The sequence below is a fragment of the Grus americana genome, chromosome 31, assembly GCF_028858705.1.
Source record: "Grus americana isolate bGruAme1 chromosome 31, bGruAme1.mat, whole genome shotgun sequence".
NCBI lineage: Eukaryota > Metazoa > Chordata > Aves > Gruiformes > Gruidae > Grus > Grus americana.
In genome coordinates, this window is record NC_072882.1 from 158,799 (window position 1) to 172,817 (window position 14,019).

General features: G+C 62.9%; 2 protein-coding genes across 3 annotated transcripts; one reads left to right on the forward strand and one right to left on the reverse strand.

The window, feature by feature from the left end:
• Nucleotides 1-937: 937 nt before the first annotated feature.
• NDUFA4L2 (NDUFA4 mitochondrial complex associated like 2) lies at nt 938-7,661 on the forward strand. 2 transcript variants are annotated; one of them, XM_054807231.1, is made up of 4 exons: nt 938-1,052; nt 5,066-5,154; nt 7,007-7,067; nt 7,332-7,661. In XM_054807231.1, exons 1-4 carry the CDS (start codon nt 996-998, stop codon nt 7,386-7,388), a joined length of 264 nt encoding a protein of 87 aa, XP_054663206.1. In that variant the 5' UTR covers nt 938-995; the 3' UTR covers nt 7,389-7,661. The 2 variants fall into 2 exon arrangements, with proteins under 2 accessions (XP_054663206.1, XP_054663205.1); XM_054807230.1 differs by lacking the exon at nt 7,332-7,661 and adding an exon at nt 7,211-7,298.
• Nucleotides 7,662-8,565: 904 nt separating this feature from the next.
• Nucleotides 8,566-13,399, reverse strand: SHMT2 (serine hydroxymethyltransferase 2). The gene is made up of 12 exons (XM_054807272.1): nt 13,267-13,399; nt 11,980-12,177; nt 11,797-11,876; nt 11,369-11,569; nt 11,201-11,282; nt 10,834-10,956; nt 10,564-10,703; nt 10,178-10,343; nt 10,006-10,105; nt 9,567-9,722; nt 9,187-9,294; nt 8,566-9,010 (listed from the first exon to the last, which is right to left on the reverse strand). Exons 1-12 carry the CDS (start codon nt 13,288-13,290, stop codon nt 8,883-8,885), a joined length of 1,506 nt encoding a protein of 501 aa, XP_054663247.1. The 5' UTR covers nt 13,291-13,399; the 3' UTR covers nt 8,566-8,882.
• Between the last annotated feature and the right edge of the window lie 620 nt (nt 13,400-14,019).

Below are 14,019 nucleotides of genomic sequence, written 5' to 3' on the forward strand. Positions count from 1 at the left end.
GAATTGCCGGAGCTCTTGTGTGCACATGTGCATGCATGTATGTGTAGGGGTGTCCATGTGCAAGTGCCTGCCACCATGTCCGCATGTATATTGCCTACTTGTACATGCATTAGTGCATACATACATGCATCTGCATGAATAAAGACTGGTCTACTTGGGGGCATTGTATTTTGGCCAGGGACTGGCCCGTGCCTGTCAGGTGTGTGACACTGCCACCATTGTCCACCACCTCACCATGCTCTGCCCCCAGCTGCCCCCAGACAGGGCTGCAATGGCTCTTGCCACTGCCAGAGCATGACCAGCCCCCCCTCCCACCCTGGATAAGGGTCGGGGGGGGGAGCCCAATTCCTGCTCAGTTCCAGCCTGCTGCTTTTGGCTGCCCACTCTGTCCATCTCCCCAGTCTTTTGTTAAGAGCCAGTGGATACAAATAGCTGGTTTCCATATGCACAGCAGCATCTGTTACTGCCAGGGAGATTTGCATTGCTAAATGTAAATTGGGTGTTATGTCATTTATCATAAATGGAGGGGGGGGGTGCTGAGGGGAGGCAGCAAACATTGGCAAAGTTGTCATAACAAATCACACGACTCATCGTTTGTCATGGCAGGAAGGTGCGGAGCAACCTGTGAAGGATTTGCAGGTGGAGGGAAGGGGCTGGCCCCTTGTACAGAGAGGGAAACTGAGGCACAAATGCATTCTGGGGTGCAGCAGCATGTGGGGACCTCAGGTGTCCCAACCCAAAGCTTGTCATTAACCCAGTCATCGGGGCTCACTATGAGAGAGGATGGAAGGGGCAGAGTGCAGCCGGGGCTCAGGACCTGATCCTCAGCCTCCCTTCCAGCCTGCAGTGTCTCCGGGCCGGGATCCCCATTCTGTCCCGCCCCGTCCCTCCCAGCCCTGCCGCAGACGCCTCCCTCGCATCTCCTGCCCACCCTCCATCCTCGGACAGCACTTGGGAACCTGACATCGCAGCCAGACCTTCCCCACACCCTCGCCATGAAGGGCCCCCTTCTCGGAAGCATGTTCTCCCGGCATGTCAAGCGGCACCCCGGAGTGAGTCACCCCACGCCCTCTCCCTCCAGGGACCCCACATTCTTCCTCATCCCTCTGCATCCCTCTGCATCCCTCTGCCCCTCTCCTGCTCCCAGGGAACCCCCACAACCCCTGTCCTGTCCTTGCCCTTCTCTAGCCACATGCCTTGGGGATGCCATGCTTCCCCACACTCTTCTCTCTCCTTCCCACCCCCCCCCCCATTCCTCTTGCCCTCCTCTACTCTTTGCCAGCCCCCTCTTCCTCCCACTCCCCAAATCCCTTCTCAGCCTCCCAGTCTGGCTCCTCTGCCCTCCCAGTGCCTTCCCAGGCTGTCCCTGCTTTCCAGCTTCTCCTTCACGCTGCCCTCCCAGCTCTTGCAACATCCTCTGGGTAAGCCAGGCGGTCCCGGTGGTCTCCAGCCCTCCTGTACTGAGGAAAGGTGAGACCACCCTGCCTGCCTGCCCCACTCCCTCTGTCCAGAGCTGTCGAGGGGCCAAGGGCTCCTTCACTCAGCTGGGCTGGACTTTGGGCATGTCGACTCTTACGCACATATACACAAGCTTACTTACCCTGCCAGGCATGCCTGCTGGCAGCTGCTTGGGTGAAGGGTGCTGCTCTGTGTCGTCTCCCCCTGCTACACCCTGCTCCCGGGGCATCTTTGGGGGTGGGGGAGGGAATGGAAATCAAGCCCCCTTCCCCACTCACCCCAGTAGCCCCAGGTTTGAAGTGCAAACTCCCATCCTTTCAGCTCAGATCTGTCCCCTGCCGTCAGAATTTCAAGCTGAGGGTTTTGTGTGCAAAGCTGTTTAAAACCTGATAAACTGCAGACCCTCCAAGACGGCGGCAGCTGGGCAAGTATCCCTGCCCTGCCAGGACGGGCCTGTTCTGCTGCCAAGCTGGATCCCCTCCTGCGGCAGGGACCTAGCTCTTCTTAGAGTGTTCCTGCCTGCCCCCCCCAGCTGGTACCCACTGCCCAGTGCCCTCCCTGGGGACCTGGCTGGGGCTGGTGGCACAGGGAGGGTTAATGAGCTGAAAGTCACGTAAGCTGTTGGCAGTTGGGTTTGGGGGGGGGCGGGTAGAGCAGCCAGGCTGGAAAGGATGATGAACTATGGCTGAGCATCCGGATGCCTGGCTCGGCGGGGGCAGGGGAGGGGAGTCCAGGGCTGGAGCAGGAGGCACCCTGGGGCTGGGCTCATCCAGGGAAAGGAAGAGCTGGCACTGCCAGCACCAAGGGCACAGGCAGCCAGGACACCTGGGTGCTTTTCACATCCTAGGTGAGAGCAGACAGATGGACAGCACGGGCGAGGGCTCCTGCACTATCTTCACGGCACTTCTGTGTGTTTCTGTGTGCAGAATGGGGAGATTTGGGGCTTTTCTGCTCATGCCTGCCACGGTTTCCCCAGCTGTCAGAGGACTGCGTGTGACTTGGGGGACGCAACACAGAGAGGCCCCCAAACAGTACGTGTAAAGGGGAGGTGGTCCTGGATACCTGCACATGAAGTGCCTGGTGTGCGCCCGGTGCTGTTAAGCAGTATTATTGCCGGCAGAGGTTGCTGGGGCAATTTTTGATGTGTCATCCATTATAGGTGAACAGCTGCAGCTCGTGCCGGGCAGGTACATCAGCACTTTCACCTGGCAATAGACTCTCCCACCACAGCACACCCCGCTGCCCACCCGCCTGGCAGTGATTAATGCCCAGGTATACCAGCGGAGCACTGTAGTGGTGAAGCACAGGAGCTTTGGCAGGAGAAGAACTTGCCCAGCACGGCAGTCTGGGGGCTGCACGGCTTCAGCAGGCGCCTTTCAGGCACCAGGCAGAGCCCCGCACTGCACCCCACATCCACTCACCTCAGCATATGGTCCTGCCACAGGAGGGGATGCTTGTCCACACTCTGACCTGAGGTGCTTGTCCCACCTCATCCAGGCACGGGGCCCCCCCACCTCACCCAGCACCTTCATGTGTTTGTTTTCTCCTTCCTGCTATTTTTGTAGGCGCAGCAGTAGGAATGGGGCCAGATCCCCACTCCAGCTTGCTGCCATGTCACTTGGAAGTGCTGGGTGATGGCTGGGGCTGCAGCTGGCTTGTGGTGGGGACCAGTCATGCCTGGATTGGGGGGGGGGGGGTGTCAGCCCCGCTGCCAGCAGAGATGGGGGTCCCGGGGAGCAGGGCAGTGCCTGCCTCAGTCCCAACAGGTCCCCACAATCGGGGTTAAAGGGCAAATGCTTCACGCACACAAGCAGCATTTTAACTTTCCGTACGCTTAAGGTCAAGCTCTCAATACGTCTTGTTTATTTTTGTGCATGTCTTGGGGGGGGATCAGGCCCTGCAGCCTGCACCTGCAGCTCCAGAGCCCCTCGCCTGCTGCATGAGTGGTCCCCCCAGCTCCCCCTGCCCTTAATTCTTCCCAGGCATTAATTACCCAGAAGGTGTCAGCAGCAGATGGTGAGACGAACCCGTCGCCCTGAATCTCCTCCAACAGACACCGCAATTCCCGGCGCTGTGGAGCTCGTCTTGATTAGCCGGTGCGGTTGGGTAGCGGCTACTGCCAGCTCCTCTTGGCCCCCAGCCACACACGGCGCAAAAGATCATTATCTGCTGATGCCTCTAACCTCCTGAATTGGCGCTGGCATCTGCCAGGTGCTTGGTCAGCCAGCGCGAGCGCAGAGCGATGCTTGGCTTGGGCCATGCTGGGGGCACTGGGTGAGGGTGGGAGGCGGGGGTCCAGCTAGGGAATGAAAGCTGGACAGGGAGCACTTGGGGAGGGGGACACATCTGATCCATAAGACCCACTCCCTGTGCAGGTCATTGAGGTGGTTGGCAGATAACAGAGGAGTTTGGACTGACCCTTTTCTTCATGTTTTAGAGTCGTCGTCCCCATCCAAGCAGGGAAACTGAGTCAGCATGTGGTGGGTGGGCGGGTGCGGGGTTCAGAGACATTTGCTAAGAGCTCAAGCTGCCAAGCAGAACTGCAAATATAACCCAGGCACTCAGGTGCTGGCAACGCGAACTGCACGGCATGCACGGCTCTTGTGGTGACGCCGGCCCCCGCTCCGTGCTAATGGGCACTGTGCAGCGCCAGCCGCGTTTGCCTTCCCAGGGGCACGGGTTGGCGGGAGGTTCATTACGCTCAGACCGTCTTCCCCGGCGCGGGGGCCACGGCAATTTGGGGGAGGTCAAAGCAGCCTCGTCTCTGCTCCGATTGAGGCCATGTCCCCCCGGGTGCTGGGGGATTGGCAGCGTGAGTGGAGGGGGAGTGAGCGCAGATGAGAAGATGGAGCTGGTCACCCTGCAAAGGCACAATGAAAGCCCCTGTGCGAACGGAGGGGGCTGAAGGGACCTCCTGCTCACAGGGATGCCCGCTGCAGGGCTGGGGCAGCTCCCTGGGGTCGCTGAGTGCCCCCCCAACACCGCACTGTCACTGCAGCCCTGAGACCTGCTCTGGACCAGCTGCTCAGCCACCACATGGCCCCAACATGTCCCAGCTGTAGGCGCAGGGGAAGACGAACTGAAACCTCCTCCTCATCTTGTCCTTCACTGGGGAATGGCGCAGAAGGAGTGCAGGGCCTGGGGCGGGAGGGGTCGCTGCGAGGGGTGTAGCACAGCTTGGGGCCAAATCCTGCCCAGGCTGCAGCCCTGCACTGGGCAGGGAGCAAGTCCCTCAGGGAGGAATCTTTAGCTGACCCTGACCAGGGGCACCATGCACGCCAGGAACGGCACCCCAGGGCCCTTACCTGCGGCTGTGCCAGCCAGCACCAGCGCCGGGTGGCAGCAGGCGGAGGGGAAGCAATTTCTCATTCCAAATCCAATTCCTCTCCAACATGAGCCGATTTTTCTCTCCCTCTTTTAATTCAGTCACTCAAGCTGACAGCTACACTGTGTACCGCAGCCCAGCTACAGGATTGCTCTGCCATATTTCCCCTGTAAATCTCCCGGTGTGTCAGCTCTCCCTTTCACTCTCCAGTCGGCCTGATAAATATTCATTTTATTGGGGTATTTTTCATTTCTTTCTCTCTCTCTCTCTCTCTCTCTGCAGCTCATTCCCCTCATTGGCTTCATCAGTGTTGGCCTGGGCAGTGCTGTCCTGTACCTGCTGAGGCTGGCCCTGTACAGCCCGGACGTCAGGTACGATTCGGGGTGCCCCTGTGCACCCCTCGGGCGCTCACCCCATGCTCCTGGAGCTGAGGGGGGGTGATGCCTGGGTGCGGCGGGCAGGCACTGGGGTGCACAAAGTGCCTGGATGTACTCTGACACCTTCATGGTGAGCAGAGGAGCTATGGGGGGACAGCCAAACCGGGGTGCAGAGGTGCCCAGAGGGGGTGAGGGAAGCTGGGGCACCATCTGCCCTCTCCTTGCTTGGGGGTGCAGGGGACAGGGGCCCCTTCAACCTGCTGCTCTGGGCCCTGCACCAGCTGATGGGAATCTGGGAGTGGGCAGAAGAGAGCTGCAGAGAGGTTACAGGGACGGCAGAGGGAGCGGGATGGATGGTTGGATGACGAGGCAGATAAAAGCAGTAAGTGACTGATGGAGAGGGGGAAAGACAGTGTGGGGAGGGATGGATTGACAGAGGAATGGGAAACCAGTGGGATGGCTGGTTGGAGAAGGAATAGGGAGAGAGAGGGAGGATGGACAGACAAAAACAGTGTGCGAGGATGAATAGATAAGAAGAAAAGGGAGACAAGGTGTGAGGATGGATTGATGAAGAATAGGGGGTGGATGGATTGGCACAGGACAGGCAGGCGTGCTGTGGCGCACGAGGATTGGATTTTTTTTTTTTTTTTCCCCCCTTGTAGCTCAGTGGCCCATGGTCCCTGCAGCCCCATGCTGTCTAATGCCTATCTAATATTTGTTTGCTCCTGGTAAAACGCTCATTGATTTAATTTGACGCCAGCTGCCCAGGGTACTTAGCTCAGCAATTAGCAGATCCAGGCACCTTGTCTTTGATGGTGGAAGCGCAGGGGCATGCATGTGTGTGCGGGGGGGGGGTGGTGGTGGTGGATAAAACAACAGCAGCACCCCCACAGCACATTAATGCTATTAAACAGCTCCAGGGGTCTGCAATTGCAGCCTGCCCGCCCCCCCCCCCCCGTCCCCCAACATGCACGCACACACACGCGCACGTCTTCCCAGATGGAAAATTCTGCTCTTGGCCAACACCAGCGGATTGCAGGGGGACGGGAGAGGGGGAAGACGTGAGCTCCTCTCTCTGGGGACCTATCCCACGGCTTCACTGGCCTTCCACAACCCCTCCTGGGACAGGATGGGACACGTCCTCTTTGGGAAGGCTTCATCTGACCAACACCAGTCACCCTGTGCAGTTGGCTTGCACACTCCTGAGTGCTGCACATGGCTGCTGTGTCCCTGCTTGCTCATAGCAGGGCATGCCCAACAGGGCAGGCAGCAGCTTCCCTGCTCACCCCCCCACCAAAAGGGGGCTCATGGGGGTGGGGAGGGTTTTGGGAAAGAGGAGGGGGGCAGAACAACCAAGGCCAGAAGGCAGCCCCCACCCCCCCACACCCCCCCCCGAGGTAGGGGTGCAGCAGGGCAGTACCTGCAGAGGTGCCAGCTGGGGGGGGGGGGGGTAGTAGGCAGACGTGCACCCCTACACGTACGGCTGGTGCAGCAGCTAGCGGACCAGCCCTGTCCTGGGGCAGCGGCCAGGCTGCGGTTTGGGTGAGTCAGTGCATGGCTGTGGGACAAGCCTAGGCTGGGGTGCTCTGGGAGCAGCCCCACAGGGAGCCTGCCTGGCCCCCACCCCAGCACCTCACCCCAGGGGGGCTGGAGGGACACAGGCAGAGCTGCCAACCACAGCAAGCTGGGCTGTGTGGCTACGATGGCATCTGGGGTTATTTCTGCAGAGACCCGGGGCTGGGAGCACTAGTGGGGATAAAATGGGAGGGGGCTGTGGGATTGGGGGGGGGGGGCCCTGTCTCCCCCACCCTCCTTACAGGTGCTGATGGCCCCATCATCCTTGCAGCTGGGATCGAAAAAATAATCCTGAACCCTGGAATAAGCTGAGCCCCACGGACCAGTATAAAGTGAGCACTGGGTAAACTGGGAGGCTGGCACTCTGGGGGAGGGGAATGGCCACATTTAGGGCAAGACGTCACGTTTTCCTTGGGGAAGAGGTGGCATCAGCCCTGGGGCAGAGGTGCATGAGCCTCCATCTCTTTGTGCTCAGATTTGGGGAGGGGAGCGCTGTCCCCCCCACTTCGCAGCCAAGGCCAGGCTGCAGCGACGGCTGTGCCAGACCTGACACACACCCCACCCCCCCCCCCGGCTCACATCCCTCCCTTCTCCAGTTTCTGGCAGTTTCCACTGACTACAAGAGCCTCAAGAAGGACCGTCCCAATTTCTGAGCTGCCCCAGGGATGTGCTACCACATTGGGGCAGGGGAGAGCACGCGCACCCCCCTGGCAGCACTGACGCAGCTCCCACCAGCCCTCCTGGCTCTCACCTGCCCCACGGCTCCGTGACAGGTCACTGCGCATGCAGGCCTGACTGCTTCCTCAGCACCCCCAAACCGTGGGGCTGTGCCCCCCCACAATAAACTACATCACTCTGGGAGCAACATGATGGCCATGGCTGGTGCCCCCCTGCCCTGCCTGGCACACTGCTTGCCATCGTGTCTCTCCTGCATTAAACTTGTAGGAGAGTAATAAATTATTGCGGGGAGGGGGGGGGGGGCGCGAGCAAAAGGGTTTATGTATGTATGCTGTTTCCCAGGCCCATAAACACAGGAGACATTCAACACCCCCCCCATGAAGGCTGGGGTGGGGGCTCCCATCCTGCTGGAAGCGGCAGTTCACAGCCCCTGGGTGCCACATTTCCGCTCTCCCACGCTCCGGGGGCTGCCCAGGGACCACCCCGGTCCTGACCCAGCCCCTCCAAAGAGGAAAAGAGCTGGGTGGGGTGGAGGGGGTCACACACACCCACACACACGTGCACGTGGATGCTCGTGCATATCCTCCACTCCTGGGCAGCCCCTGCTCCCCAGAGGCTATATGCCACAGGGCAGAGGCTGGCGTTTGCCAGAGGCAAGGGAGTCCTGCCCGGTGCTGTTTGGTTTGGCTAAGGCTGTGGGGGGGAACTCACAGCCAGTAAATACAGAACAGATGACCCAGGAGAGTGGGACGTGCTGGGAAGCAGGCAGCTGCCTGGCCTGCCAGGGGCTGTGCTACCTCCAGCCAGGCAGTGCCCGGAGGGGGGCAGGGAAGGGACCTCACTGGGGGCTCTGCACACTGCAGCAGCAGGACAGCAGGGAGGGCAGCCTGGGCCACTGACCCCCACCCATACCAGTCTTGCTCTGGGGCTCAGTGGAACCCCTCCACCCTCAGAACCCTCTGGCTGAAGCACCAGGGTGGAAGAGAAGGAGTGGGGACACTGAGGTATGACCATGGGCAGTGGGACCTGGGGGTCTGGGCCCCACATCCACCCACTGCACCCTGGCATACTGCTGAGGGGCTCTGGGTACACTGTTCCCCACAACGCCTTGTCACCGACCTCTCCCTCCCCAGCTCAGCATCCACACGCCTCTGCGCAGGCTCTGCCCCCACTTTTATTTAGCAACCCCCTGCCCTGCCCTGTAGAAAAGTGCAAGAATTGCTTGGACAGAGGGGATGAGGCTGGAGCAAGGACTGGTCCCTCCCCCCATCAGGGTCTGTGGGGGGGTCTCTGTACCCTAACACTGAGAGCAGGATGGGAGTGGGCTGCCCCCCACCCCGGGGAGGGAACACCCGATCCCAAAGGTGCTGGTGGGGGACAAAGGGGAGCAGGGAATGCAGCGGCAGGGGGTTAAGCCTCCCCTTGTCCCCAGGGAGTCCCGGCCCGGCAGGAGGGGCAAGAGCCCCCGCTCAGTGGTCACTGAAGCCAGGCATGGGGAAGGCACGAGCAAAGGTCTCCACACGCTGGCGCAGGTCGGCCAAGCGGCGCTGCGTCTCGGCATCCTGCAGCAAGAAGGTCTTGAACTCCTGGAGCTTGCCTGGGGGCAGAGGGGGAGCCGGTGAGAAGGGCGGGGGGACATTACAGCAGCCCCTTTTCCCTGCCCAGGCAAAGGGGGAGGCTGGCACCAGCTCAGGGTGCAGTCCTTGCACCCCAAATGGAGAAATGCCGACTGGCACCCAGGAAGGGGGGAGACCGGGGCCCCCACACACTCACTGGTTTTGCTCTTGACGTCCAGGGCCAGCGCGATGCCCTCATCGATGAAAGCCACGACTTTCTGAAAATCCTCCTCACAGAAGTGGCGGGAAGTCAGCGCAGGGGCACCTGGGGGACGGAGCCCGTGAGGGCCGGGAGCTGCTCAGGGGGACCATCATCTGCAGAAGCCAATCCCACCAAGGGGCTCCCCGAGTCCTGGCCCCCATGGGGTCCCATACCCCTCTCTGAGCCAGAAACTGGCTCCAAATTCCCATGCGGAGTCCTCAGAGAGGGCTGAAACAGAGGGGGGATGCCCCAGGGTGAAAGCCTGGGGACCCCCACCCAAGGGAAGGGGCTGGATGGAGGCAGGAAGACCCCCCTGAGCAGGGCCCGTCCCTCACCCAGGCGCAGCCCCCCTGGCGTGAGCGCACTCTTGTCCCCAGGGCATGTGTTCTTGTTGGCAGTGATGGAGACGAGCTCCAGCACCCGCTCAGCCCGCGCGCCGTCGATGCCCTTGGGCCGCAGGTCCACCAGCACCAGGTGGTTGTCGGTGCCACCTGGGGAGCAAGGGAAAGGGGTGAGGAGTGACGGCCAGCCCTGAGCACCCTCAGGCACCCCCTCTCTTCTCACCACCAAATCCCAGTCCCTTCCCCACTCTGCAGTGCTGCCCCCGTGCCGCCTCCCGAGCCCTGTTCTGCCTTGCACCCCCTCCTCTGCCCCCCAACCCCCACCCATGCTCCCCACTGCTGCCTAGGGGCACCGAGGCTGAGCAGTGCCACTTGCGACCTACCGCAGCCTTGTCCCTCCTTGTCCCCAAAAGCGCAGGGAAGGAGGCATTACCTGACACCAGGGTGTACCCGCGCTGGAGCAGGGCCTGCGCCATGGCTTTGGCATTCTTCAGCACCTGCTGGCAGTACTGGCGGAAAGCTGGAGAACTGGCCTGGTGGGGGAGACCACATCAGCATGGGGCCCAGGTCACCCCCAGCCCCGAACCCACTGCCCCAGCACAGACCTGTTTGAGGGCCACGGCGACGGCAGCAATGGCGTGGTTGTGGGGTCCCCCTTGCAGGGAGGGGAAGACAGCAAAGTTGATCCTGTCCTCCAGGTCGTAGAGCATCTCCTTGCCTGTCTTCTTATCCACTGAGCGCACACCCTTGCGGTAGAAGATCAGTCCCGACCTGGCGGCGAGAGAGAGCTGGCACTGCTCCTCCCACCTGCCCACCATCGTCCCACAGTGGGGGCTTGCCCCCCCAGTGCCACAGCGCAGTGCTGACACCACTACCACCCTCCTGCTCAGCTCTGACCCCAGCCAGAGCACAAAACACAACCTCTGGTTCATGCTCCCCCGCTGTGGTTAGGCATCATCCCCGGGGAGGGGGCAGCAGGATGCAGTCTCACCTGGCGCCACGCAGGGTCTTGTGCGTGGTGCTGGTGACCAGGTCTGCATGCTCGAAGGGCGAAGGGATGGCCTTGGCTGCCACCAGCCCGCTGATGTGCGCCATGTCCGCCAGCAGGTAGGCTTTCACCTCCTCGCACACCTGGGGACGTGGGGCACAGGGAGTCATGGGTTGTCTCTGTCCCCATGGCCACGAGTGGGGTGTGACTGTCCTTGAGCCACCGCAGGCACAAGAGCTCCCATCACCCAGGATGGAGCCTGCTGCCCTGTACCTTCTTCATGCGAGCATAGTCGATGAGGCGGGCGTACGCGCTGGTGCCAGCAATGACGAGACGAGGACGGAAGAGTCGTGCCGTCACCTCCAGCTGGTCGTAGTCAATGAGCCCCGTGGCTGGCTGCGAGGGACAGACAGACAGCTTGCTGAGGCACACGCACCTCCCTGCCCCCAGCTCCGAGCACAGCATGCCTGGCTGAACCACCAGCAGCTCCCAAGCACCCTGTGGCACTGGGACACAACTGGGACATGGTGAGGGGAGGGCAGGGAATGGCAGAGCAGCTTGGGCACCCCCAGGGCACCACCGGGATCAACAGCTTGGCCAGATCCCCCCTTCCCCTGGGAACCTGCCCCCCTCGGCTCACGTCAAGTTTGTAGGGCATTGACTCAAAGAAGATCGACGTTGCTGAGATTCTCTTGATGTCTGACATGTACCCATGTGTGAGGCTGCAGGGGAAGGCAGAGGCACAGGATCAGGCTGGGCCCCTCAGGAGGCAGCAGGCTCCAGACTGCCTCCCCACCCTGCTACGTACTGGCCTCCATCGGGCAGGTCCAGCCCCATCAGGCGGTCGTGGGGCTGCAGCAGGGCTGTGTAGGCTGCAAAGTTGGCTGGAGACCCTGAGTAGGGCTGAACATTGACACCCCAGCGGGCAGGATCCAGGTCAAAAGCCTCCAGAGCCCGCTGCTCGCACAGCAGCTCAATCTGGTCCACCACCTCGGCTCCCCCATAGTACCTGGAGAAGAAGGGAGGTGGTTACGGGGGGCCTTCCCCCTGCCAGCCTCACAGCCTCCCACCTTGCCACACAGGGGACCTCAGTGGAGAGGGCAGCCTCCCCTCAGAAGCACCTGCTCCTGCCCTGGGGCTCCCCTTAACCTTTCCTGCAGCCGAATGCTGGCTGCAGGAGGGCCCCTGATGCCACTGGTGCCCTCCCGCTCCCCAGAACCCACTCCCCCTCTTTACCTCTTGCCGGGGTACCCCTCTGAGTACTTGTTGTTGAGGCAGGAGCCCAGGGCTTCCAATGCTGCCCGGCTGCAAAAATTCTGGGGGAAAAGGGAGGTCAGAGATGGGGCAGCAAAGCCCCCACCTGAGCAGGGGTCCCCCAGGACTGTCACCACCCCCTGCCCCAAGCACCCCAAACCTCACCTCGGAGGCGATGAGCTCCAGCCCCCGGCACTGCCGATCCTTCTCTTTCTGAACCAAGGTCCACATCTCTGGGTCGCTCTCGGCCAGACTCTCCTGTCCTGTCCAGCTGGGCACGTGCCCAGCGGCAGCCACCGCAGCAGTGCCATGCTGTGCCCACTGGCTGCCGGTGGCCACCTGGCCACCACATCGCTGCAGGGCCTGCGCAGGAAAGGGGGGGCTGACAGGCTGCAACCCCACAGAGGCAGATGCCAGGCCCCCTTACCCCCCAAGAGCCCCTGGAACAGCAGGTGACAGTGCCAGGAGCAAGACCCTGGAGTTCTGTCTCTAACCGCCAATGCCAGCCCCCAGGGTGGGCATGTGGGGACCCCCAAGGTTCCCACGAGGCACATGAGGACCCCTGACCACAAGGTCTCCCGTGCCCATGGCCAGGGCAGGAGCATCTCCCCTCCGCTGAGAGCAGGAGGAACAGCAGCCAAACCCACCGCGGGTGCAGAGCACGTGTGCAGCAGAGCTGCACGCGCGTGTGCACACCCAGGCGGGACGGTCGGACTCTCAGCCACCCTGCAGGGGCCCCCCGTTGTGCACAGTGTTGTGTGCGGGGTGCTGCACGGGGGTCCCGCAGCACCGTGCACAACGGGGGGGCCCTGCTGCTCCCTTCAGCCCGGGGTCCCGGGGGGCACAGAAGGGGAACTGTGTCCCCCCCCTTCGCCCTGCCGGCGGTGCCCGGTCCCGGGTGATGTAACCACCGCGGCCCCATTGCATCACCCACGGGGCCGCGGTCGCCGGGCAGGGGCCAAGGCCGGCGGCTGCCCCGGCCCGGGGACTTTGGGACGGACGCAAAGTCCGCGGGGACGGGGGGCGGGACGGGGGTGCCGCTGCCCAGCCGGGGCGGGGGGGGGGGGGGGGGGAGGGGGGGAGTCGGGACCGGGCGCCGCTGCCCCGAAACCCGCCGGGCAGGAGCTGCGCCCCCCGGCTGCAAAGAGGCGCTGGGGGGGGCGGGCGGGCGGGCGGGGGGGAGAAACGGGCACGCAGGGAGCGACCCCCCGGGCACCGGGACTTCCTACGGGTATCCGGACCCCCCCCTCCCCGGGCACCAGGACCCCCTACGAGCACCGGAACATCCCGGGGACCGGGACACCCTGCGAGCACCGGGACACCTGCGGGCACTGGGACTCCCCCGGGCACCGGCACCCCCCCGGGCACTGGGGCCCTGTGCGGGCACCGGCACTCCCCGGGCACCGGCACCCCCCCGGGCACCGGCACCCCCGTCCCAGCTCCGAGACTCACCCTGCCCAGGCGGAGCGGCCACATCGCGGTCCGCGCTCCAGGCGGGTCCCGGCCGGGTCCCGGCCCCGGCCCCGACCCCGGTCCCTGCCCGGCCCCGCCCCCGCCGCCGCCGCGCGAGCGCTGCCGGGGCGGGGCCAAGGGGCTGCCGGCACCGCGGGGCCCGACGGGAAACTGGAGGTCCAGCTCCCCCCCCCCCCAGCCGGGGGCACCCCCATCCCTCTTCCCTCCTCTCCCGCGCCCCCACCCCTCCCTCCATCCCGGGGGCGCTGGGAGGACGGTGGGCTCCGCCGCGCGGGAACGGGATCAGCACACTCCACCGCTTTTCCATTTTTTTCCAATGTTTTTCTTTATTTTCTACTTTTTTTCCATTTTAATTTTCTTAAAAAAATATGAAGAAGCCCCTGCCCAGCGCCAGGGTGACGGAAGCCCCCAGCAGGAGCCCTGCCGGTGCCCCCGGCGTGGCACTTCTTCACGGCGTGGTGGCGAGCGGGGGCGGCACCCGGGGGGCTGCAAATCCGGGTGAGGGGCGGTGCATCGGGGCAGGGTCCTCCCCAGCGGCGGGGAGCGGTATCCGCGGGGCACCAGGGACTTGGTTTGGTGCCCCAAAGCTGCTGCAGCCTGGGAGGGGCCGGGGCGGGGGAAGGAAGGCTCCAAAATACCTGGACAGGTGTCCTCGCATGCGCACAGACTGGCGTGCACACGCGTGACCACATGCACACGCACGCAATCTCCCACGGCTGCAGAAAGACAAAA